The sequence below is a fragment of the Salvelinus alpinus genome, chromosome 21 (assembly GCF_045679555.1).
Source record: "Salvelinus alpinus chromosome 21, SLU_Salpinus.1, whole genome shotgun sequence".
Classification (NCBI taxonomy): Eukaryota; Metazoa; Chordata; class Actinopteri; order Salmoniformes; family Salmonidae; genus Salvelinus; species Salvelinus alpinus.
This window is the reverse complement of record NC_092106.1, coordinates 30,291,567-30,319,239: the sequence shown is the minus strand read 5'-3', so window position 1 is coordinate 30,319,239 and position 27,673 is coordinate 30,291,567. Positions and strand designations below refer to the sequence as shown.

General features: G+C 45.7%; 1 protein-coding gene across 6 annotated transcripts in view; it reads right to left on the bottom strand.

Annotated features, from left to right (window-relative positions):
• LOC139548212 (chloride channel protein 2-like) overlaps window positions 1–27,673 on the bottom strand; it is a 202,988-nt gene that overhangs the window by 31,703 nt on the left and 143,612 nt on the right. For all 6 annotated transcript variants that reach the window (XM_071357722.1, XM_071357723.1, XM_071357724.1 and 3 more), the window contains 3 exons: window positions 16,014–16,083; window positions 15,664–15,774; window positions 14,416–14,629 (listed from right to left, as the gene is read on the bottom strand). In XM_071357722.1, coding sequence (XP_071213823.1) covers window positions 14,416–14,629; window positions 15,664–15,774; window positions 16,014–16,083 — 395 coding nt within the window. The remainder of the gene's footprint in view (window positions 1–14,415; window positions 14,630–15,663; window positions 15,775–16,013; window positions 16,084–27,673) is intronic.

Below are 27,673 nucleotides of genomic sequence, written 5' to 3'. Positions count from 1 at the left end.
GAGGAGGTGAGGGCCCTGGCGGAGTGGTGCCTCGGGAAAATAACCTCTCCCTCAACGTCAACAAAATTAAGTAGCTGATCGTGGACTTCAGGAAACAGCAGAGAGAGCACACTCCTATCCACATCGACGGGACCGCAGGTGAAAAGCTTCAAGTTCCTCAGCGTACACATCACTGACGATCTGAAATTGTCCACCCACACAGACAGTGTGGAGAAGAAGGCGCAACAGCGTCTTTTCCACCTCAGGAGGCTGAAGAAATTTGGGATGGCCCCTAAAACCCTCAGATTTTTACAGATGCACAGTTGAGAGAATCATGTCGGGCTGTATCACCACCTGATACAGCAACTGCATTGCCCGCAACCGCAGAGGGTGGTGCGGTCTGCCCAACGCATCACCGGGGGCACACTGCCTGCCCTCAAGGACACCTACAGCACCCAATGTCACAGGAAGGCCAAAAATATCATCAAGGACATCAACCACCCGAGCCACAGCCTGTTCACCCCGCTACCATCCAGAAGGCAAGGTCAGTACAGGTGCATCAACGTTGGGACCGAGAGACTGAAAAACAGCTTCCATCTCAAGGCCATCAGACTGTTAAATAGCCATCACTAGCCGGCTACCACACAGTTACGCAACCCTGCTCCTTAGAAGCTGCTTCCCTATATACATAGACATGGAATCACTGGTCACTTTAATAATGGAACACCAGTCACTTTAGTGGTAAGATGACGCGGATGCTACGCTACAGGACTGTTTTGCAATGAATAGACTGGAATAAGTTCCGGGATTCATCCAATGGCATTGAGGTGTTTACCACCTCAGTCATCGGCTTCATCAATAAGTGTATCGACGACGTTGTCCCTACAGTGACCGTACATACTAGAGGTCGACCGATTAATCGGAATGGCCGATTAATCAGGGCCGATTTCAAGTTTTCATAACAATCAGAAATCTGTATTTTTTGACACCTTTATTTATTTAGGCAAGTCAGTTAAGAACACATTCTTATTTTCAATGACGGCCTAGGAATGGTGGGTTAACTGCCTTGTTCAGGGGCAGAACAACAGATTTTTACCTTGTCAGCTCCGCGATTCAATCTTGCAACCTTACAGTTAACTAGTCCAACGCTCTAACCACCTGCCTCTCATTGCACTCCACGAGGAGCCTGCCTGTTACGCGAATGCAGTAAGTAGCCATGGTAAGTTGCTAGCTAGCATTAAACTTATCTTATAAAAAACAATCAATCAATCATAATCACTAGTTAACTACACATGGTTGATTATATTACTAATTTATCTAGCGTGTCCTGCGTTGCATATAATCGATGAAACACAGGGGGATGATTTAACAAAAGCGCATTTGCGAAAAAAGCACAATCGTTGCACGACTGTACCTAACCATAAACAATCATGCCTTTCTTAAAATCAATACACAGAAGTATATATTTTTAAACCTGCATATTTAGCTAAAAGAAATCCAGGTTAGCAGGCAATATTAACCAGATGAAATTGTGTCACTTCTCTTGCGTTCATTCCACGCAGAGTCAGGGTATATATGCAACAGTTTGGGCCGCCTGGCTCATTGCGAACTAATTTGCCCGAATTTTACGTAATTATGACATAACATTGAAGGTTGTACAATGTAACAGGAATATTTAGACTTAGGGATGCCACCGATTAGATAAAATACCGAACGGTTCCGTATTTCACTGAAAGAATAAACGTTTTGTTTTCGAAATTACAGTTTCCAGATTCGACCATATTAATGACCAAAGGCTCGTATTTCTGTGTGTTATAATTAAGTCTATGATTTGATATTTGATAGAGCAGTCTGACTGAGCGATGGTAGGCAGCAGCAGGCTCGTAAGCATTCATTCAAACAGCACTTTCGTGCGTTTTGCCAGCAGCTCTTCCCTGTGCTTCAAGCATTGCACTGTTTATGACTTCAAGCCTATAAACTCCCGAGATTAGGCTGGTGTAACCGATGTGAAATGGCTAGCTAGTTAGCGGGGTGCGCACTAATAGCGTTTCAATCGGTGACGTCACTCGCTCTGAGACTTGGAGTAGTTGTTCCCCTTGCTCTGCAAGGGCCGCGGCTTTTGTGGAGCGATGGGTAACTATGCTTCGAGGGTGGCTGTTGTCGATGTGTTCCTGGTTCGAGCCCAGGTAGGGGCGAGGAGAGGGACGGAAGCTATAGTGTTACACTGGCAATACTAAAGTGCCTATAAGAACATCCAATAGTCAAAGGTATATGAAATACAAATGGTATAGAGAGAAATAGTCCTATAAAAACTATATTAACTACAACCTAAAACCTCTTACCTTGGAATATTGAAGTCTCATGTTAAAAGGAACCACCAACTTTCATATGTTCTCATGTTCTGAGCAAGGAACTTAAACGTTAGCTTTTTTACATGGCACATATTGCACTTTTACTTTCTTCTCCAACACTTTGTTTTTGCATTATTTAAACCAAATGTTTCATTATTTATTTGAGGCTAAATAGATTTTTATTGATGTATTATATTAAGTTAAAATAAGTGTTCATTCAGTATTGTTGTAATTGTCATTATTACAAATACATTTTTTTTTAAATCGGCCGATTAATCAGTATCGTTTTTTTTGGTCCTCCAATAATCGGTATCGGCGTTGAAAAATCATAATCGGTCGACCTCTAGTACATACATATCCCAACCAGAAACCATGGATTACAGGCAACATCTGCGTCGAGCTAAAGGCTAGAGCTGCCGCTTCAAGGAGCGGGACACTAATCCGGATGCTTATAAGAAATCCCGCTATGCCCTCAGACCAACCATCAAACAAGCAAAACGTCAATACAGGATTAAGATTGACTCCTACTACACCGGCTCTGATGCTCATCGGATGTGGCAGGGCTTGAAAACTATTACGGACTACAAAGGGAAACCCAGACGCGAGCTGCCCAGTGGCAAGTGTCTTCACTGACATTTTCAACCTCTCCCTGACCAAGTCTGTAATACCTACATGTTTCAAGCAGACCCCCATAGTCCCTGTGCCCAAGGAAGCGAAGGTAACCTGCCTAAACAATTACCGCCCGGTAGCACTCACGTCGGTAGCCATGAAGTGCTTTGAAAGGCAGGTCATGGCTCACATCAACAGCATCCTCCCGGATACCCTAGACCCACTCCAATTCGCATACCGCCCCAACAGATCCACAGATGACGCAATCTCACTCCACACTGCCCTTTCCCACCTGGACAAAAGCAACACCTATGTGAGAAAGCTGTTCATTGACTACAGCTCAGCATTCAACACCAAAGTACCCACGAAGCTCATCTCTAAGCTAAGGACCCTGGGACTAAACACCTCCCTCTGCAACTAGATCCTGGAATTCCTGACGGGCTGACCCCAGGTGGTAAGGGTAGGCAGCAACACGTCTACCGCGCTGATCCTCAACACTGGGGCCCCTCAGGGGTGAGTACTTAGTCCCCTCCTGTACTCCAAACACAACTCTAACACCATCATTAAGTTTGCTGACGACACAACAGTGGTAGGCCTGATCACCAACAACGATGAGACAGCCTATAGGGAGGAGGTCACAGAACTGGCAGTGTGGTTCCCTGGACAACAACCTCTCCCTCAATGTGAGCAAGACAAAGGAGCTGATCGTGGACTAAAGGAAAAGGCGGGCCGAACAGGCCCCCATTAACATCGACGGGGCTGTAGTGGAGCGGGTCGAGAGTTTCACGTTCCTTGGAGTCCACATCACCAACAAACTATCATGGTCCAAACACACCAAGCCAGTCGTGAAGAGGGCACAACAAAACCTTTTCCCCCTCAAAAGACTGAAAAGACTTGGCATGGGTCCCCAGATACTTCTACAGCTGCACCATCGAGAGCATCCTGACCGGTTGCATCACCGTCTGGTATGGCAACTGCACGGCATCTGACCGTAAGGCACTACAGAGGGTAGTGCATACGGCCCAGTACATCACTGGGGCCAAGCTTCCTGCCATCCAGGACCTATATAATAAGCCCATAAAATTGTCAGAGACTCCAGTCACCCAAGTCATAGACTGTTTTCTCTGCTACCGCACGGCAAGCGTTACCGGAGCGCCAAGTCCAAAAGGCTCCATAACAGCTTCTACCCCCAAGCCAAGACTGCCGAACAATTAATCAAATGGCCACCGGACTATTTACATTGACCCCCCCCCATTTGTTTTGTACACTATTGCTATTCGCTATTTATTATCTATGCATAGTCACTTCACCCCTACCTACATGTACAAATTACCTCAACTAACCTGTACCCCCGCACACTGACTTGGTACAGGTACCCCTGTATATCGCCTTGCTATTGCTATTTTATTGTGTTACTTTTTTTCTTTTTTTTTAACTTTAGTTTATTTGGTAAATATAACTCTTCTTGAACTGCACTGTTGGTTAAGAGCTTGTAAGTAAGCATTTCACAGTAAGGTCTACACTTGTTATATTAGGCGCATGTGACAAATAAAGTTTGATTTGATTTGATAATGTTTACATACTGCCTTACTCATTTCATATGTATATACTGTATTCTATTCTACTACTGTATTGTAATCAATACCACTCTGACATTGCTCGTCCTAATATTTATATATTTCTTAACTCCATTACTTTACTTTAGATTTGTGTGTATTGTTGTGCATTGTTAGATATTACTGCATTGTTGGAGCTAGGAACACAAGCATTTTGCTACGACCGCAATAACATCTGCTAAATATGTGTATGTGTCACGAATACCACCGAAGGTGGCTCCCCTTCCTGTTCGGGTGGCGCTCGGCGGTCGTCATCGCCGGTCTACTAGCTGCCACCGATCCCTTTTTCCTTTTCGTTTGTTTTTGTCTAATTGTTTTCACCTGTTCCTTGTTGGGGTTTTGGGATGGGTGTTATTTAAGTTAGTTTAGCCCGCTGGTGTTTGTGCGGGCTTGTTGTTATTTTGACGTATGTGGTGTTTGTGTTCTTTTGGGTTTTCGCTGTCCGGTATTTTTGTAACTATGGTTTTGGGTTTGTTGCACTTGTGTTTTGGGCTTCACCCATGTTTGTGACTAGTTACTTTACGAAAGGACATTAAAGCGTTTTTCCCGTTCTACCTTCTGCTCTCTGCGTCTGAATCCACACCCATCACTCTCCAGACGTTACAGTATGTGAGACATACAATTTGATTTCATTTGATTTGAAATGAAATACCACTCAAAAGCTGGAGATGGATTTGTCAAAAGGGCAGAGAGAAGAGAGGGAGTGCAAGACTGAGTGAGAGAAGGAGATTCATGCCCCAACATGACACTGCTTTTCTCATAGTGTGTGTTAGTGAATGTGTGTTTCCCAAGTGTTACACAAGCATTCCTATGGTTGAATGTGTGTTTGTGTGGGAAGTGGGATGGGTACCAGAATGAATAGGAACACAAACAGCTTGGGGGCCACACTTCATGCACTCTTTCATTTAATTTCCCCTCTTCATCTTACTCAACTCCCTGCCTCAAATGTAGTTAGTGCTCACACACACACCTGATCCGCAGTGGTGAAATCGAAGCATAGTGGATGATGTGAAGGAGAGAGAGAGCGTGAGAGGAGTAGAGAGAGAGCGGGTCAGAGAGAGCAAGAGGGGTAGAGAGGAAGAGAGAGAGAGAGGTAGAGAGAGGGGTACAGAGAGAGAGAGAGAGAGAGGTAGAGAGAGGGGTAGAGAGAGAGAGAGAGAGGTAGAGAGAGGGGTAGAGAGAGAGAGAGAGAGAGAGGTAGAGAGAGGGGTAGAGAAAAAGAGAAAAAGCAAGACCGAAATTGAAAGAGAGAAAGAGAAAAAGAAAGAGCGAGAGAGAGAGCGAGAGAGCAAGAAAGAGAGAGAGAGAGCGAGATAGAGGGGGAGTGCTCTTCAGCCCTCCACCAGCAACAGGAACAACACAACCACACACATATTTACCATGCTATTATAAAATCCTAGAATGGTTTTATGTTTTGTAAAAAATGACAAGTAACACCTCTCTCTCAGGTAGATGCTTCCAGTGTTCAGACTAAAGCCCCGTTTCCACTGGCACTTAAAATTAGGGCCAAATTAGAGTTGACTCAAATACGAACTAGGTCGGGGGAAACCCGGGCCAGCGCAGCCCATTTTCACAACTGGTACCAGCTCGATTAGAATCCGGGCTGGTGACGCAGTTACTGTGCAACTGCCAGCTAGCTCATCTGGGCTTGTTGCTGTTAGCTAGCATGTCTGACTACTGCAGTAGTCAGACATGACACGAATTACCAACATAGCTGGATCCATAATTCATTAATGCACTACACAAACTTTTATGAGAACAGTCAGCCATCGAATGCTTGCTACCTAACATTAGCTACCAATTCAATCAATCAAATGCATTTATAAAGCTCTTTTTACATCAGATGTCACAAAGTGCTTATACAGAAACCCACGCTAAAACCCTAGAGTTGAAACAAGCTGGCTAGCTAACATTAGCTAGCAGGAATTTTAGCTGGCCAGGTTGTATTGAAGGCTAGCTAGCTAGCTAGCAACATCCTATCAAACCTGTCATCTGTTCGCTTGGTTAGCTAGCTTTTATTTTATTTAACCTTTATTTAACTAGGCAAGTCAATTAAGAACAAATTCTTATTTACAATGATGGCCTACCAAAAGGCAAAAGGCCTCCTGCGGGAACGGGGGTCTTGGATTAAAAATAAAAAAATAAATACAATATAAATATAGGACAAAACACACATCATGTCACGCCCTGGCCTTAGTATTCTTTGTTTTCTTAATTATTTTGGTTAGGTCAGGGTGTGACATGGGGAATGTATGTGGTTTTTGTAGTGTCTAGGGTAGTTGTAAGGTTTAGGGGGTTTATTAGAGTAGTTGGGTTTATGTTTAGTAAAGTAGTCTAGCTGTGTCTATGGTTGAGTGTAGGTATCTAGGAAAGTCTATGGTTGCCTGAATTGGGTCTCAATTAGAGACAGCTGGTTATTGTTGTCTCTGATTGGGAGCCATATTTAAGGCAACCATAGGCTTTAGCTGGTTGTGGGGAATTGTCTATGTTGAACGTTTGTAGCCTGTGTGTGTGTGTGTGTGTGTGTGTGTGTGTGTGTGTGTGTGTGTGTGTGTGTGTGTGTGTGTGTGTGTGTGTGTGTGTGTGTGTGTGTGTGTGTGTGTGTGTGTGTGTGTGTGGGTGTGTGTGTGTGTGTGTGTGTGTGTGTGTGTGTGTGTGTGTGTGTGTGTGTGTGTGTGTGTGTGTGTGTGTGTGTGTGTGTGTGTGTGTGTGTGCGTGCGTGCGTGCGTGCGTGCGTGCACTACGTTTATAGCTTCACGGTCGTTTGTTGTTTTTGTATAGTTTGTAATAGTGTTTCGTTTCATGTTCATCTTCGTAGTAAAAATAAAAGAAGATGGCTTATTTTCCACATGCTGCGTTTTGGTCCGTCTCTCCTCCACACGATCGTGACAGAATTCCCCACCCCCATCGGATCAAGCAGCGTGTGCAACAACAACAGGACCCACCTACACAGGACTATTGGAATTGGGAGGAAATTCTGGACCGCGAAGTACCAGGAGAATATAACCGCCCCAAAGCTGAGCTGGAGGCAGCGAAAGCAGAGAGGCGGAGATATGAGGAGGCAGCAAGGAAACAAGGCTGGAAGCCCGTAAGTCAAACCCAAAAATTTCTTGGGGGGGAGGCTCTCGGGTAGTTTAGTTGGGTCAGTCGGGAGACGTGAGCCAACTCCTCCTGCTTACCGTAAGGAGCCGGTGAGGGCGGATTTGGAGGTGAGTGACGCAGAGACAGTAAAGGAGTTAATGGAGAAATTGGAGGGGAGAGTTATGAGGGATGTACTGGTTTGGTGCATGAGGCACGGCATTCGTCCGAATGAACGTGTTGGTGAGTTAATGTCACCGGGAACAGCTCTCCATACTCGTCCTGAGGAGCGTGCTAGCCGTCTGGTTAAGACAGTGCCTACAGCACGCACAAAGCCTCCTGTGCGTCTCCAGAGTCCTGTGCGTCCTGTTACTGCTCCTCGCACTAGCCCTGTGGTGCGTGTCTCCAGTCCGGTACCACCAGTTCCGGTACCACGCACCAGGCTTCCAGTGCGTCTCCAGAGCCCTGTTCCTCCTCCACGCACTCTCCCTGTGGTGCGTGTCTCCAGCCCAGTGCCTCCAGTCTCGGCACCACGCACCAAGCCTCCTGTGCGTCTCCAGAGCCCTGTACGCACTGATCCTTCTCCCCGCACTCGTCCTGAGGTGCGTGCCCTCAGCCCGGTACCACCAGTTCCGGTACCACGCACCAGTCCTATAGTGCGCCTTGAGAACTCAGTGTGCCCTGTCCCTGCTCCCCGCACTAGCCCTGTGGTGTGTATTCCCAGCCCAGTACCACCAGTGCTGACACCACGCACCAGGCTTCCAGTGCGTCTCCAGAGCCCTGTTCCTCCTCCACGCACTCTCCCTGTGGTGCGTGTCTCCAGTCCGGTACCACCAGTTCCGGTACCACGCACCAAGCCTCCTGTGCGTCTCCAGAGCCCTGTACGCACTGTTCCTTCTCCCCGTACTCGCCCTGTTGTGCGTGCCCTCAGCCCGGTACCACCAGTGCCGGTACCACACATCAGGCCTATAGTACGCCTTGAGAGTCCAGTGTGCCCTGTTGTTGTTCCCCGCACTAGCCTGAAGGTGCGTGTCCCTAGCCCGGTACCTCCAGTTCCGGCACCACGCACCAGGCCTACAGTGCGTCTCAGCCGGCCAGAGTCTGCCGTCTGCCCAACGGCGCCTGAACTGCCCGTCTGCCAAGCGGCGCCTGAACTGCCCGTCTGCCAAGCGGCGCCTGAACTGCCCGTCTGCCAAGCGGCGCCTGAACTGCCCGCCTGCCAAGCGGCGCCTGAACTGCCCGTCTGCCAAGCGGCGCCTGAACTGCCCGTCTGCCAAGCGGCGCCTGAACTGCCCGTCTGCCCAACGGCGCCTGAACTGCCCGTCTGCCCAACGCCGTCTGAACTGTCCGTCTGCCAAGCGCCGCATGAACTGCCCGTCTGTATTGAGCCTGCAAAGCCGCCCGTCTGCCATGAGCCGCTAGAGCCGTCCGCCAGACAGGAGCAGCCAGAGCCGTCCGCCAGACAGGAGCAGCCAGAGCCTTCCGCCAGACCGGATCAGCCAGAGCCTTCCGCCAGACCGGATCAGCCAGAGCCTTCCGCCAGACCGGATCAGCCAGAGCCTTCCGCCAGACCGGATCAGCCAGAGCCTTCCGCCAGACCGGATCAGCCAGAGCCTTCCGCCAGAACGGATCAGCCAGAGCCGTCAGCGAGCCATGAGCAGCCAGAGCCGTCAGCGAGCCATGAGCAGCCAGCTCCGTCAGCCAGCCATGAGCAGCCAGCTCCGTCAGCCAGCCATGAGCAGCCAGATCCGTCAGCCAGCTATGAGCAGCCAGATCCGTCAGCCAGCCATGAGCAGCCAGATCCGTCAGCCAGCCATGAGCAGCCAGATCCGTCAGCCAGCCATGAGCAGCCAGATCCGTCAGCCAGCCATGAGCAGCCAGATCCGTCAGCCAGCCATGAGCCGTCCAGCCAGGATCCGCCAGAGCCGTCCAGCCAGGATCCGCCAGAGCCGTCCAGCCAGGATCCGCCAGAGCCGTCATCCAGCCAGGATCCGTCCCTCAGTCCGGAGCTGCCGTCCCTCAGTCCGGAGCTGCCCCTTATCCTGGTGCTGCCCCTTATCCTGGTGCTGCCCCTTATCCTGGTGCTGCCCCTTATCCTGGTGCTGCCCCTTATCCTGGTGCTGCCCCTTATCCTGGTGCTGCCCCTTAGTCCGGTGCTGCCCCTTAGTCCGGTGCTGCCCCTTAGTCCGGTGCTGCCCCTTAATCCAGTGGGGTTAATGTGGAGGGTGGCCATTTGGAGGAGGCTACGAAAGCGGGTAGTGACTATGGTGGGGTGGGGACCACGACCAGTGCCGGAGCCGCCGCCGTGGACGGACGCCCACCCAGACCCTCCCCTAGACTTTGTGCTGGTGCGCCCGGAGTTCGCACCTTAAGGGGGGGGTTATGTCACGCCCTGGCCTTAGTATTCTTTGTTTTCTTAATTATTTTGGTTAGGTCAGGGTGTGACATGGGGAATGTATGTGGTTTTTGTAGTGTCTAGGGTGGTTGTAAGGTTTAGGGGGTTTATTAGAGTAGTTGGGTTTATGTTTAGTAAAGTAGTCTAGCTGTGTCTATGGTTGAGTGTAGGTATCTAGGAAAGTCTATGGTTGCCTGAATTGGGTCTCAATTAGAGACAGCTGGTTATTGTTGTCTCTGATTGGGAGCCATATTTAAGGCAACCATAGGCTTTAGCTGGTTGTGGGGAATTGTCTATGTTGAACGTTTGTAGCCTGTGTGTGTGCACTACGTTTATAGCTTCACGGTCGTTTGTTGTTTTTGTATAGTTTGTAATAGTGTTTCGTTTCATGTTCATCTTCGTAGTAAAAATAAAAGAAGATGGCTTATTTTCCACATGCTGCGTTTTGGTCCGTCTCTCCTCCACACGATCGTGACACATCACAACAAGAGAGACAACACAACACTACATAAAGAGAGACCTAAAACAACAACATAGCAAGGCAGCAACACACAACAACACAGCATGGTAGCAACACAACATAACAACAACATGGTAGCAACACAACATAGTAGCAGCACAACATGGTACAAACATTATTGGGCACAGACAACAGCACAAAGGGCAAGAAGGTAGAGACAACAATACATCACACAAAGCAGCCACAACTGACAGTTAATAACATATGCCATGACAATCTAGGTAAGAATTAGCTAGCTAGCCTGTTATGCTAGTGATGACGCTAACTGTTTAGCAAGCTAATGTTAGCAAGCTAAAATTATTTGCTAAATACATGGCTCTGGGTCTGGCTGGCAGTGGCAGGAGTATCGAGTAACGTTAGTTAGTTAACATCTTGCTAGCTAGCTAGCAACATTAGCGAAGCCAGCTGCACAGTCACAGCTACCTAGCAACATTACATAATTTCTAATTTCTGGAAGCAGTGGAAACCCAATTCGAGCTAGCCAACCAAGGCCAGCCCATCCTGGGTTGACTTCAGTACAAATGGAAACCGGTCTTAAGAGGTGTGATCATTAGAGTGTGGGTGGTTGATCATTAGAGTGTGGGTGGTTGATCATTAGAGTGTGGGTGGTTGATCATTAGTTAACAGAAACAGAACATATACAATGCTTCAGGTTATATTGAATGTAAGCCATACTCTAACAGGCCTTTAATGATAGATGAACAGGAGAGGTGACAGAGCATCCTGCATAGAAACCTGGTCTACGTTGTCATTTTTGTGCCAACTGCTGTCAGTGTGTTTGTGTGTACACACCTGCACATTGTGTAACTACATGTTGTAACTTTGTATAATCTACATGTAAATGAGAAATTATGTAACAGCACAATGAAAAACAACACGACCTACACTTAGCTCACATAACAATGTCTAATGACGCACAGGCACACACACACACACACACACACACACACACACACACACACACACACACACACACACACACACACACACACACACACACACACACACACACACACACACACACACACACACTCCTGGTCCGCTCTGTCCCCTGTGGTGAAATCAAAGCATAGTGGGTGGTGTGAAGGAGAGCGAGAGAGAAAGAGAGGGAGAGCGAGAGAGAGAGAGAGAGAGAGAGAGAGAGAGAGAGAGAGAGAGAACAACCAACCCAGCAAGAGAAACCACAAGTCCCCTCACTAGTCCCCAACCCAGCAAGATAAACCACTAGTCCCCTCACGAGTCCCTAACATAGCAAGAGGAACCACTAGTCCCCTCACTAGTCCCCAACCTAGCAAGAGGAACCACTAGTCCCCTCACTAGTCCCCAACCCAGCAAGAGGAACCACTAGTCCCCTCACTAGTCCCCAACCCAGCAAGAGGAACCACTAGTCCCCTCACTAGTCCCTAACCTAGCAAGAGGAACCACTAGTCCCCTCACTAGTCCCCAACCTAGCAAGAGGAACCACTAAACCCCTCACTAGCCCCCAACCTAGCAAGAGAAACCACTAGTCCCCTCACTAGTCGCCAACCTAGCAAGAGAAACCACCAGTCCCCTCACTAGTTCCCAACCGAGCAAGAGGAACCACTAGTCCCCTCACTAGTCCCTAACCTAGCAAGAGGTACCACTAGTCCCCTCACTAGTCCCCAACCCAGAAACAGCAACCACTAGTCCCTTCAATCGTCTCCTCACAAGTCCCCAACCCAGCAAGAGGACCCACTAGTCCCCTCACTAGTCCCCAACCCAGCGAGAGGACCCACTAGTCCCCTCACTAGTCCCCAACCTAGCAAGAGTTACCACTAGTCCCCTCACTAGTCCCCAACCCAGCAAGAGGAACCACTTGTCCCCTCAATCGTCTCCTCACAAGTCCCCAACCTAGCAAGAGGCTGCGGCAGGGGGTGGCAGCATAGCCTAGTGGTTAGAGCGTTGGACTAGTTACCGAAAGGTTGCAAGTTCGAATCCCCGAGCTGACAAGGTACAAATATGTCGTTCTGCCCCTGAACAAGGCAGTTAACCCACTGTTCCTAGACCGTCATTGAAAATAAGAATTTGTTCTTAACTGACTTGCCTAGTTAAATAAAGGGAAAGAAAGAGGAACCACTAGTCCCCTCAATAGTCCCCAACCTAGCAAGAGGAACCTCTAGTCCCCTCACTAGTTCCCAAATCAGCAAGAGAAACCAAACCACTAGTCCCCTCACTAGTCCCCAACCCCCAACCTAGCAAGAGGAAACACTAGTCCCCTCACTAGTTCCCAACCTAGCAAGAGGAACCACTAGTCCCCTCTATTATCTCCTCACAAGTCCCCAACCCAGCAAGAGGAACCACTAGTCCCCAACCCAGCAACAGGAACCACTAGTCCCCTCAGTCGTCTCCTCACAAGTCCCCAACCCAGCAAGAGGAACCACTAGTCCCAACCTAGCAAGAGGAACCACTAGTCCCCGCACTAGTCCCCAACCTAGCAAGAGGCACCACTAGTCCCCAACCTAGCAAGAGAAACCACTAGTCCCCTCACTCGTCCCCAACCCAGCAAGAGGCACCAAGAGATTTAAAGAGAATGAGAAAAGGACAGAAGGAAACAAAGGGGATAAATAGAAGTAAAAATAAAGTGGGGAGAAAGAGGGGGATAGATAGATAGTTAACGTAGATAGATAGATAGTTAACGTAGATAGATAGATAGTGGGCTAGGGGGCGGTCTTTGGGCAAGGGGTCTTTGGGCTAGGGGTCTTTGGGCTAGGGGGCGGTAATTTCACGTTCGGATAAAAAGCGTGCCCAAAGTAAACTGCCTGTTTCTCAGGCCCAGAAGCTAGGATATGCATATAATTGGTAGATTCAGATAGAAAACACTCTAAAGTTTCTAAAACTGTTAAAATCATATCTGTGAGTATAACATAACTTATTTGGCAGGCGAAACCCCGAGGACAAACCATCCAGGAATATTTTTTTTTGAGATGACTATGTTTTCAATTGGCTTTCTATGGGATACTAGATTCATGAGGCATCTCGTTGCAGTTCCTATGGCTTCCACTAGATGTCAACAGTCTTTAGAAATTGGTTGATGATTTTCCTTTGAGAAATGAAGAAGTAGCCCTTTCCTTTCTGGGAGTCGAGCCAAGTGGACTGTTTTGTTTGGGGCGCACGACCTGAAGCTCGCTCCACTTTGATTTTATCTGCTATTGAACACAGTTTATCCCGTCTTAAATTGTATTGATTATTTACGTTTTAAATTACCTAAAGTTGGATTAGGAAAGTTGTTTGAAATGTTTGGACCAAGTTTACAGGTAACGTATTAGATAATTTGTAGTCATGTTGGGCAAGTTGGAACCGGTGTTTTTCTGAATCAAACGCGCCAAATAAATGGACATTTTGGGGATATAACGATGGAATTAATTGAACAAAAGGACCATTTGTGATGTTTCTGGGACATATTGGAGTGCCAACAGAAGAAGATCTTCAAAGGTAAGGCATTAATTATTTTGTGTTTTGTGTCACGCCTGGCGGGTTGAAATATGATTGTCATGTGTTTGTATGATGGGGTGCTGTCCTCAGATAATAGCATGGTTTGCTTTCACCGTAAAGCCTTTTTGAAATCTGACATGGTGGCTGGATTAACAAGAAGTTAAACTTAATTTTGGTGTATTGCACTTATGATTTTATGAAAGTTAAATATTTCTAATAATTTAATTTGAATTTGGAGCTCTGCCATTTCACCGGATGTTGTCAAATCGATCGCGCTAACGGGATTTGATCCATAAGAAGTTATTAACGTAGATAGATAGTTAACGTAGATAGTTAACGTAGATAGATTGATAGTTAACAAAAATAGATAGTTAACGTAGATAGATTGATATATAGAAGTGTAGTCCTACGTACTCGTGGTGTCCCCAGCCCAGCTCAGGGAGGTAGGGTAGTTTCTTGATCCTGATGATGGAGTCATATAGCGAGGGCTGGAGGGACTGGGCCACGGCGTTGGCCAGTATTACCGCTATCATCACCGGCAGGATGTGGCTGATCTGACCCGTCAGCTCAAACACAATGACCGCTGTCGACACCGTGTGGGTCACCGCTCCAGACAGGGCTGCCGCACCTGGGAGACGAGGGGAGATGAGTAGAGGAAGGGAGGGGAGAGGAGAGAAGAGAGGGGAGAGGATGAGAGGAAGAGAGTCGGAGAGGAAGGAATGGGTACAGATAAAGGTTACTGTCCATTGACATTAGTAAAGTAATATCAGTGCAATAATACATCTCATGCCCTCAACTCTATACTGAGCCTTCATCAATAATACTGGAACAACAAAGTGAGGAGGGGCGATGGGGGAGGTAGGATGAGAAGGGAGGGAAGGAGGGAGGGAGAAGAGGGGAGGGAGGGAGGAGAGGGGAGCGAAGGAGAGGGGAAGGGAGGGATGGATGGATGGGGGATGGGCGAGATGACTGTACCTCACAAGGTCAAAGATTAAAAAGTTTAAAAAGTACTTAAAAAAAAAAAACATCTTCAATATTTTGTAACCGTTATTGAACAAAGAAAAAGAGGTGAGTGGATATAATGAGAGGAAGAAGGAGGAGTGGAGAGAGTGGGCAGCAGTGATAGAGGAGGGAGAGAAGGTTGATTATTCCTAACTTTATAAGGATGGAGGGAGGAAAGAGAGCGCAATTTCAGTTGATTTGAGAGAGAAAGACAATGAGAGGGTAAATGTAGCCATGCTGAGATTAAAGAGAGGGAACATCAGAGAGACAGAACGCTGAGTTAGAGGTGAGTCAACAACATCAGCACCCATTAGACACAAACACAGTTGACATCAACCCCTACACTGAACAACAGCATAATCAGCACAACCGTCAACAACAACGCTAACAGCAATATCACTCATAGCAACAACATTAAAGGACATCTTGCCAAAGGGGACTTCTAAAGCGCATCATTTAGTTTTTATCTTTGACATAAATGTCTTTATATTACTACTGGGTCTAGCAGTGTCTTATTGGATCTGGCTTTCTACTTCCTAATTGTTACAATAATGGTGTCTAGATGTGTCTAGTCTTGAATAGGTATTGTTAATCTTGTCTAGCTATACCAAACTTTGTCTTTGTGTGCGTGTGCGTGTGTGTGTGTCTACAGTAACTCACCCACAACGGCGTACCCTCCTGGCACTATGGGGTAGATGGTGCCATCAGAGTGGATGCCATCAGGAAACCAGGCGGCCATGCTCTCCCCGACCAGACGGCCAAACGCTGCCCCTAGAACACACACACACACACACACACACACACACACACACACACACACACACACACACACACACACACACACACACACACACACACACACACACACACACACACACACACACACACACACACACACACAAACATTTAATGAGAGCGTAACATACTGGTACACAGACACTCACAAGACTGCATAGCATAGCATGTTCCCAGGGTTAACATTATTGCTGAAACACACACACTTCTCTTACCAATGACGAAGACGGGCATGAAGGCTCCACATGGCACAGGAATGGTGGTGGCCAGAGCAGACATCCAGAACTGAGACAGACACACAGATACAAAGTCACAGAGGGAACAGTGTGGCATTTCAGTCAGCCAACAGGACAATCCTCCATTTAACTCAGCTGCTCTGACTTCTGATCAGTACTGTCTTTTATTCTGCACTATAAAAGAAAATACTCCATTGTGATAGACTCATCTCTTCTCAGGCGCGAACTAGCTAACGTCGGTCTCCATCTGGGTGAGATTGAACTGTCACACACCGCCTTCATTTGATGAAAACCCTGAAATGAACTGAACTCTGGATTATTAGCGAGCTGATTGGAAGATGCGGTCGCCACCGACGGGAGAGGCGGCTAATTAGAGACAAACAAAAGGAAATGTCAGTAGTGATAGGCTTGGGCCATCTTCTTGAACTGCACTGTTGGTTAAGGGCTTGTAAGTAAGCATTTCACAGTATGCTCTACACTTGTTGTATTCGGCACATGTGGCAAATAAAGTTTTATTTTATTTACTGTATACTGGGATATTTGGAAAAATCCACAGGATGCTATTTGAATACTGTCAAAACTATTTATTTGAAGTTTGTTGTGGAAATTCACCACGAAGGACTCAGACTCAATATAATATTTTCCCTCAAGTTTTTAAATAAATGTTTATATTTGTAGCTACTTGTGCAATACGTTAGGAGATAACGCAAATTGCATTCTTCATTTCACCTGTCACATTATTTTACATTATGAAGCTTACCATAGTTCCCTAGAACAGTTGCGCCAGTCACGTTTGTTTGTAAAGAGCGCAACCGGAGAAAGCAGTAGTGTTCAGTGGAGGCTGCTGAGGGGAGGACGGCTCATAATAATGACCGGAACAGAATGAATGCGTTTGATGTATTTGATACCATTCCACTGATTCCGCTTCAGCCATTACAACAAGCCCGTCCTCCCCAATACAGGTGCCACCAACCCTCTGTGGTGTGTTTTATATCTGTCAGCGAGTCTTCGTTGTGCAGCGCACATGAGGTGATGAAGTTACACTTGTATGCAGTTCACTAAATGTTTGCCATCAGAAATCTTACAATGATTTTCTGCCAGAAGTCAAAGAGCTCTGGATGAGTTCTGTACAGCTGGCATTTTTCCCCCGTAATTCCTGCTAGCGTTTGTTATCTTCTCCCCTCTGCTCCATGCACACATGCTGCTCTTCCTTCAGAAAAGCATGCATCACAACTTTGTTCATTCGCACAATTTGTCTAGTTCACTTTCGCTTGTAAATGTCCCCACTCACCGAAAATGACATTTGGTAGCTACTAGCTATGCTTGTATAACTTTATGAGCTGGATTTGTCTGGATTTGCAATTAGTTTGTTGATTTTCGCTCATTAGCCTTTAGCTAACAGTGTCGATGTGATTTTAATATTACTTGTGCTCATTTTGTTAGAATTGAAATGAATGAATAGAATGAAATTCTGGAAACTGACCAAGCCTAGTCACCGGTGACACACACACACACACACACACACACACACACACACACACACACACACACACACACACACACACACACACACACACACACACACACACACACACACACACACACACACACACACACACACACACCTTTCCAATATAGCCACAACCCCACACATACAAACACCCCTACACAACTTTCACACAGGCCAAAGAAAGAGAGCTTCCTCTCCGGAAGCCACAGCTCCCTAGGGATTCAGTTTTTGCAAGGAGAGGATGGAAGTGTGACGTGGCCATTACATAAACCTCTCAACAACTATCTGCCTGGTTTAGAGGTTTAAATAGACCTCTTAATTACACTCATCTCTCTCTCCTTTCCATTTCCCCCATTCACATCTCTTTCTTTCCTAGCTTTCTCCCTCCCTCTCTCTAGTTAGCAGTAATTAAGCCCAGCTGCCAGTGTGATCTAATGGATCTCTGCCAGTAACTCTACACCCTACGCTGCTTTCACACCTATCCAAACACACACACACACTCACAAACACACACACACACAAACACAGAGGATTACTTAAACACAGAGGATTACATACACATATGTGAATGTCATTGGGGATTATTGCGTCATACACACACCTCATACACACACAGCAGGCGTCATTGATGGAAAATGGAGCATGGCAGAGAAGAATGTGTGGCGGGATGCCACTTGACACAACACGTATAACACACACAAGTAATAGTCTAACCTAATAGCTGTTATGCTGTCAATTACCATGCACCATGATGGAAATGGTCAGAAATTTGGCAAAAACAACAATCTAACTTCTCAAAAAGGTAAACACAGTCTGGCCAGGCAAACTTCAATAAGGGAGAGAGGTTTAATGGATCTGGAAACTCATAACATGGGCTTAAGGTTATTACAGAGGTATGAACTAAGATGGGACCTGGAGGAGTGTGAGTGTAGAGAAAAGTAGAGCGAAATAAATAAGTATTTGTCTGTGAGTGTGTATTTGTGTGTAGTGCCTTTCTGTACTTCTTTAAGACACACACAGCATTGCAGAGTGGACACTGCTGTAAGTCAATCCACATATTCAGTTTAACGTTACACGGTTCCCTAGAACTGAATAGTCTTACCAAACAGTAACACAGCTCTCTCTTCCAACACTCTCCTTTTTCATCTGCCTCCACACCACCACTTTCTTTCTTTCTATCCCTCTCTCTCTGGTCTCTAATGAGAAGAGAGGAGACCAGGCTTGGTTTCTGTTGACTGCCTTGTTTGATATAAAATCATTATTACTGCTCTAGTAATTAGTCCCCTCTGTCTTGCACCCACACACACGCACACGCACACACACAGGTGAGAGGCAAATAATTTAGGCAGGGTGCGATGACGTCACTTCCCCTTCATTGGCAGTCGCTAGGACAGCAGGCAGGGCAGCTATTCCCATGGTGACTGGCGGTGGTGACGTTGGCCTCCCTGCCCAGTGACAGTCACCCTGGGTTCTTACCTGCCTGCCACAGGGTTGCCTAGGCGATGCTCTTGCTGACTCACGCAGGTATGAGCAGACAGATATGGCTTCATTATTACTGTATCATCATGGAATATCACCTACAGTACTGTACCTCAGATATGACTTTCAGACCTTGGGATGCTGCAAGAGGGGACTTCAACTACTAAACACATGCACACACACAACGTAATCCCAAATCACAGAATCCCTGATTATTGACCTTCTGTGCCAGAACCAACAACTTTTACAGAATAACAGCGGAAGGTGGTCATAAAATAGCTGATGCAATCACTGAAAAACAACGGGAACATCCACCCCATCAACATCCTACTGTAACATTCTCCTGTAACATCCTACTGTAACTGTACTGTAACAGTCTAATGCATAGCAGCTATAGTCCTATCCTATTTCTCCTTCATACTCATCTTTATAATTCCTTTAAAACTCCCGCCGTTGAATTGCGACTACTTTGTCTCTATACTGACGTTTTGCCTGTTTGATTACCTTATGGAGGGAATAACTAGACTGTTTATATTCGGCCATATTCCCAGTCACCTTACAGTCATTAAATGCTATGGTTCGCACTTTCAGTTTTGCGCGAATGCTGCCATCTAGCCACAGTTTTTGGTTAGGGTAGGTTTTAATAGTCACAGTGTGTACAACATCTCCTATACACTTCCTGATAAACTCAGTCACCATATCAGTGTATTTGTCTATGTTGTTCTCGGAGGCTACCCGGAACATATCTCAGTCCGCGTGATCAAAACAATCGGTTAGACCACCGTTGAATAGTCCTTAGCACGCGTACTTCCTGTTTGAGTTTCTGCCTATAGGAAGGGAGGAGCAAAATGGAGTCGTGATCAGATTTCCCGAAGGGAGTGCGGGGGAGGGCCTTGTAGGCATTCCAGAAGTTGGAGTAGCAGTGGTCGATTGTTTTAGCAGTGCGAGTGCTACAGTCAATGTGTTGATAGAACTTTGGTAAAAAACAATCTAATTTGCTTTATTAAAATCCACAGCTACAATGAATGCGGCCTCAGGATATGTGGTTTCCAGTTTGAATAAAGTCGGGGGAGGTTCTTTGAGGGCCATTGTGGTATCGGCTTGAGGGGGCATATACACGGCTGTGACTATAACCTGAAGAGAACTCTCTTGGGAGGTAATACGGTCAGCATTTTAATTTAGAGGTATTCTAGGTCGGGTGAACAAAAGGACTTGAGTTCCTGTATGTTATAACAATCACACCATGAGCAGTTAATCATGAAACATCTCGGGGAGAGATATTTATTCCTGTCTGCGTGATGAACTGAGAACCCAACTGGCTGTACGGACTCAGACAGTAAATCCCGAGAGAGCCATGCCGTTCCGGAAGGAAATCCTCGCCCTGAGCTCGTCAACTTTATTATCCAGACTGAACATTAGCAAGTAATATACTGGGAAGCGGAGGGTGGTGTGCGCGTCTCCTGAGTCGGACTAAAAGTCCACTCCGAGTACCCCTTTTCCGCCGGCGGTGTCCTGGAACAGCCTCGGAAATGAGTTAAATTGCCCTGGGGGTACGAACAAAGGATCTGATTCGGGAAAGTCGTATTCCTAGTCGCAATGCTGGTGAGTTACCGCCACTCTGATATCCAAAAGTTCTTCCTGGCTGTATGTAATAACACAAAACATTTCCTGGGCTAATAATGTAAGATATAACACATATAACACAAAGCCAATAACACAAAGCCAAAACCCCCTAAAGGTTGAGCATACTACACAAGGAAATTCTCAAAGCTGCTAATGAGAACCTTGACGACCTTGTACCTAGCCGGTGGGGATTCTGGTAGGGTGCCCCCACCCAGGCAGTGGCAGTGCGGGCAACACAAGCTGCAGTAACCCATGGGGAGGGAGTCACACTCAGACATTCAGAGAGGGCGCATATTATTGTGACCCTGGTGGCACAAAATCAAAGTCTGACTGCATGGAGAGGCTTGGGAATATGGTCAATACGGGTGACCGTATTGTGGGTGTTTCAGGAAAAAGGTGTACATTTGACCTCCATCATCTAGGATGTGACAATGGTTAATAAAATCTCTCAATTTCTGCCCATTTTTTGCACGGTCTTGCAAGCCTTCTCATGCAGCTGCAACTGTAAGTGCATTTGTAAATCAAGACCTATCTTGAGTTGGGCTCTGGGATGGTGCAATTGTTGAGCATGTGAGCTTATGGTTACTTTTTAATGGTACGTTTACAAACATATATTTTGATAAAAATAATTGAAAGTTGTGTCTCATTATGGTAAGTGGTGAAATAAGTATAGCCAGTTACAATTGTAATGGCTTAGCAGATAATAAGAAAAGACGATCAGTATTTACCTGGCTAAAAGAGAAGGAATATAATATCTATTGTTTACAGGAAACCCATTCAACAGTTTTAGATGAAGTTTTGTGGGAAAAAACCTGGGGGGGGCGAAATATATTTCTCCAATGGAAAAAGAAATTCAAAAGGGGTGATGGTTTTAATTAACAATAATTTTGATCCAAATGGGCAAATTGTCCAAACAGATCCTCAAGGTAGATGGATTATTTTAAATATGTTATTGGACAATAAACAGATATGGCTTATTAACCTATATGGTCTGAATAATGATGATCCAAGCTTCTTTGAAAAAATATATAAGAATTGATCAACTCTACAAGCAACACTAGACTCTATAATTATGGTGGGAGATTTTAATACGGTCTTAAATACCTCTATGGACCGGAAAGGAAATCACACTACAAACTATCACCCTCAGGAACTTAAGGATGTCACGTTCTGACCTTTATTTCCTTTGTTTTGTCTTTATTTAGTATGGTCATGGCGTGAGTTGGGGTGGGCAGTCTATGTGTGTTTTTCTATGTTGGGGTTTTGAGTTCGGCCTGGTATGGTTCTCAATCAGAGGCAGCTGTCAATCGTTGTCCCTGATTGAGAATCATTCTTAGGTAGCCTGGGTTTCACTTTTGGTTTGTGGGTGTTTGTTTCCGTGTTAGTGTTTGTCGCCACACGGTACTGTTTCGGTTTCGTTCGTTTCACGTTTATTGTTTTGTATTTTGTAGTGTTCAGTTTATGTCTGAAAATAAACATTATGGACACTTACCACGCTGCGCATTGGTCCTCCGATCCTTCTCGTTTCTCCTCATCAGAAGAGGAGGACGACAGCCGTTACAGAAACACCCACCAAAACCGGACCAAGCAGCGTGGTAAAGGACAGCAGCAGCAGAGGCTGAAATCTCAGGACTCCTGGACATGGGAGGAGATTTTAAACGGAGAAGGACCCTGGGCACAGGCTGGGGAATATCGCCGCCCCAAAGCAGAGCTGGAGGCAGCGAAAGCTGAGCGGCGGCGATATGGGGAGGCAGCACGGCAGAGCAACAGATACGAGAGGCAGCCCCCAAATTCTTTGGGGGGGGGGGGTACACGGGGAGTGTGGCTAAGCCAGGTAGCAGACCTGAGCTCACACCTCGTGCTTATTATAAGCAGCGGTTACTGGTCAGGCACCATGTTATGCGGTTAAGCGCAAGGTGTCGCCAGTACGTGCCCATAGCCCGGTGCGCTATAGGGCAGCCCCCCGAAAGTGTCATATGAGTGTGGGCATGCAGCCAGGGCGTATGGTGCCTGCTCAGCGTGTCTGGTCTCCGGTACGCCGTTTCGGTCCAGGGTATCCTGCGCTGGCTCTGCGTGCTGTGTCTCCGGGGCGCTGGGGGGGGGGTGTAGTGTGTCCTATGCCTGCGCTCCGCTCGTACCGGGCAAATGTGGGAGTGGAGCCTAAGGGAGAGGTGCGCATAGTAGGCACTAGATCTCCAGTGCTTACCCACAGCCCGGTTCAACCTGTGCCTGCACTCTGGAGGGTCCGGGCTAGAGTGGTGCCAAGGCTGTGCACCAGAGCTCCAGTGCTCCCCCACAGCCCGGTCCTTCAGGTACCTCCTGCTAACACCAAGCCTCCTGTAGGTCTCCCCAGCCTGGTGGGTCCTGTGGCAGCCCCACGCACCAGGCTGTCTCTCCGTCTCCTCCCTACAGGTGCGCCCGTCTGTCCAGCGCCGCCTGAGCTGCCTGTCTGTCCAGCGCCGCCTGAGCTGCCCGTCTGTCCAGCGCCGCCTGAGCAGCCCGCCTGTCCTGAGCCGCTAGAGCCGTCCATCAGTCAGGAGCCGCTAGAGCCGCCCGCCAGTCAGGAGCCGCCAGAGCCGCCCGCCAGTCAGGAGCTGCCAGAGCCGCCCGCCAGTCAGGAGCTGCCAGAGCCGCCCGCCAGTCAGGAGCTGCCAGAGCCGCCCGTCAGTCAGGAGCTGTCAGAGCCGTCCGCCAGTCAGGAGCTGCCAGAGCCGTCCGCCAGTCAGGAGCTGCCAGAGCCATCCGCCAGTCAGGAGCTGTCAGAGCCGTCCTCAGTCCGGAGCTGCCCCTCAGTCCTGAGCTACCCCTCAGTCCTGAGCTATCCCTCAGTCCTGAGCTATCCCTCAGTCCGGAGCTGCCCTTCAGTCCGGAGCTGCCCTTCAGTCCGGAGCTGCCCTTCAGTCCGGAGCTGCCCTTCAGTCCTGAGCTACCCCTCAGTCCTGAGCTGCCCCTCAGTCCGGAGCTGCCCCTCAGTCCGGAGCTGCCCCTCAGTCCAGAGGCCCCCCTCAGTCCAGTGGGGCCATTTAGTAGGGTTGCCAATCCTAGGTCGGCGGCGAGGGTCGCCGTTCCTAGGAGGCCACGGAAGCGGGTAATGACAATGGTGGAGTGGGGTCCACGTCCAGCACCAGAGCCTCCACCGCGGACAGATGCCCACCCAGACCCTCCCCTATAGGTTCAGGTTTTGCCGCCGGAGTCCGCACCTTGGGGGTGGGGGGGTGGGGGTGGGGGGGGGGGGGTACTGTCACGTTCTGACCATAGTTCTTTTGTATTTTCTTTATTTTAGTGTGGTCAGGGCGTGAGTTGGGTGGGTAATCTATGTTTTCTAATTCTGTGTTGGTTTTCTGTGTTTGGCCTGATATGGTTCTCAATCAGAGGCAGCTGTCAATCGTTGTCCCTGATTGGGAACCATATTTAGGTAGCCTGTTTTCTGTTGGGTTTTGTGGGTGGTTGTTTTCAGTCTTTGTGTGTCTGCACCAGATAGAACTGTTTTGGTTTTCACTTTGTTGTTTTTGTATTTTGAGTTGTTCACTTCTATTAAATAAGATGAACAATTACCACGCTGCGCATTGGTCCTCTGATCCTTCAAACTTCTCCTCCTCAGACGAGGAGGAAGACGACAGCCTTTACAAAGGAAATCATGAATGTCATGGATATATTGGAATTAGTGGATATATGGAGACTTAAATACCCTGACCTAGTGAGATATACATGGCAGAGGCTTAATCAAGCTAGTCGTCTTGACTACTTTCTTATGCCATTCTCTCTGGCACCAAAGTTTAAAAAGTGTTGATAGGGGACAGAATGCGGTCGTATCATCACATAATTGGCATATATATTACTCTTACAGAATTTCCACGTGAACGAGGATATTGGAAATTTAATCAAAGCCTACTAGATGATAAATTGTTTAGAACTAGGACAGAAGAATTTATAACTGACTTTTTCAGACATAACATAGGTACAGCAGATCCCCGTATTGTATGGGACACTTTTAAGTGTGCCTTTAGAGGCCATGCAATTCAGTACTCATCTATAAAACAAAAGCAATTTAGATCAAAAGAGTCCATATTAACAAAGGAAATTGAAGGACTAACAGTACAGTTAGATAGCAATAAAAACGGTACCATAGAGGCACAGAATAAGTTAGAGGAAAAACAAAAAGAAATGGAGGAACATATTCAAGAAAGATCCAGTGTAATATATTATAAAAATAAAGCGAACCTGATAGAATGTGGGGAAAAATGCACCAAATTCTTTTTCAATCTTCAATATAGAAATGCTACCAAAACAAATGTATTAAAACTTGTTACAAATGATGGAGTCACGCATGATTCACCAAATTATATTTTGAAAGAGGAAGTAAAGTACTTTAAGAATATGTTTTCGTTTCAGGCTCCTCCATCTCCACTAACTGAAACTAATTGTATGAATCTTTTCCCTAATAATAATGTAAAATTAACATCTGTACAGAACGACTCATGTGAAGGCCAAATTACAGAGGAGGAACTGCTTGATGCAATTGAGGCCTTTAAGGATGGGAAAACTCCAGGGCTGGATGGCATACCAGTGGAGTATACAAAACTTTTTTTGATATACTCAAAGGACCATTATTAGCATGTTTTAACCACTCCTATATAAATGGTAGATTATCAGACACGCAACAAGAAGGTCTGATATCATTATGGAAACCTCTTACACTTCAGTGTTGTGATGCAAAAATCCTAGCAAAATGCTTGGCGCATAAAATTTAAAAAGTATTGTCAGATATTATTCATCCTAATCAGACAGGTTTTTTACATGGACGATACATTGGAGATAATATAAGACAAGTACTGGAAACAATAGAATACTATGAAATATCGGGGACACCAGGCCTGGTTTTCATAGCTGATATTGAAAAGGCTTTTGATAAAACACGACTGGAGTTTATATATAAATGCCTGGAACATTTCAATTTTGGGGAATCTCTTATAAAATGGACTAAAGTTATGTATAGTAACCCTAGGTGTAAAATAGTAAATAATGGCTACATCTCAGAAAGTTTTAAACTATCTAGAGGAGTAAAACAAGGTTGTCCACTATCGGCATATCTATTTATTATTGCCATCAAAATGTTAGCTGTTAAGATTAGATCAAACAATAATTATTAAGGAATTAGAAATCCGTGGCTTAAAAAACGAAGGTGTCATTGTACACTGATGATTCATGTTTTCTTTTAAAACCACAATTAGAGTCTCTCCACGGCCTCATAGAGGATCTAGATACTTTTGCTATCCTCTCTGGATTAAAACCAAATTATGATAAGTGTAAGTCTATATAATGTATTGGATCACAAAAAAATGCAAATGTTACATTACCATGTAGTTTACTAATTAAATGGTATGACGGAGATGTGGACATACTCGGTATACAAATCCCAAAAGAAAGAAATGATCTCACTCCAATAAATTTTTATAGAAAGTTAGCAAAAATAGATAAGATCTTTCTACCATGGAAAGGAAAATACCTGTCTATTTGTGGAAAAATCACCCTGATTAACTCTTTAGTCATATCACAGTTTACCTATTTGCTTATGGTTTTGCCTACACCTAGTGACCTGCTTTTTAAATGATATGAACAAAAAATATTCAATTTTATTTGGAATGGCAAGCCAGATAAAATTAAAAGGGCCTATTTATATAACGAATATGAATTTGGAGGGCAGAAATGATTAAATATTAAAGCATTAGACCTCTCACTAAAGGCATCAGTCATACAAAAGTTGTACTTAAATCCAAACTAGTTCTCTAGTAAATTGGTACGAATGTCTCATCCTATGTTCAAGAAGGGCCTTTTTCCCTTTATTCAGATTACACCTGCTCACTTTCGGTTGTTTGAAAAAGAAATAATCTCCAAAATATCTTTATTTTTTAAACAAGCCTTAGAAAGTTGGTTGCAATTTCAGTTTAATCCACCTGAAAAGACAGAACAAATAATACAACAAATATTGTGGTTAAATTCAAATATACTAATTGATAAAAAAAACTGTATTTTTCGAAGAAATGTTTAAAAAAGGTATAATTTTAGTGAATGATATCATAAATAGGACTGGTGGAGTTATGTCACACATGCAGCTAACACAGACATATGTAAATGTCTGCTCTACCCAAAATTACAACCAATTAATTGCAGCATTACCACAAAAATGGAAGAGGCAAGTAGAAGGGGAAAAAAGTAAGGAACTTGTATGTTGGCCCTGTATTAAAGAACATAAATGGTTAAAGAAAAGTGTGATAAATAAAAACATATACTAATTTAATTTAAGGACCAAAAAACTGACAGATGTGCCATATAAATTGCAAAATAGTTGGGAAGAGATTTTCGACGTACCCATTCCATGGCACACGGTTTATGAATTGATACGCAAAACAATGCCGGATTCAAAACTTCAAATTTTTCTATTTAAATTACTATACAAAATTCTTGCAACGAATAGAATGTTATATATATGGGGGATACAATCTTCCCAGCTCTGCAGATTCTGCTGTGAGGAGGCAGAGTCATTAGATCATTTATTTTGGTATTGTCCATATGTAGCTCGTTTTTGGTCACAGGTCCAGAAATGGCTGAAGAATTGCAACATTTGCCTAGAACTAATGCTACAGATAGCAATACTGGGTGATTTGAAAAGCCATAGTCAATCAATCAATAATATAATAATTATTTTTGCAAAAAAAATTATTTTTAATTTACAATCTGTAGAAGCTATGAGAATAGAAAGGTTCAATTATTTTGTGAAGCATCACAGCACAGTTGAAAAATATATGGCAAATAGAAATCAGAAATGGATGATGTTGAGAGATAGATGGGAAGGGTTGAATGGAGCTGAAGGGTGGGACAAATAACAAGACAAACAATGTAAAACATACGGGATCTGTAAAATGTATATAGGTTCGGAACTTTTGTGAAATAGCACAGTTACAAATAGAAATCAAACTAGATGGACATCAGAAATAGAGGAAGGACTAAGAACAAACAAGAGAGAACT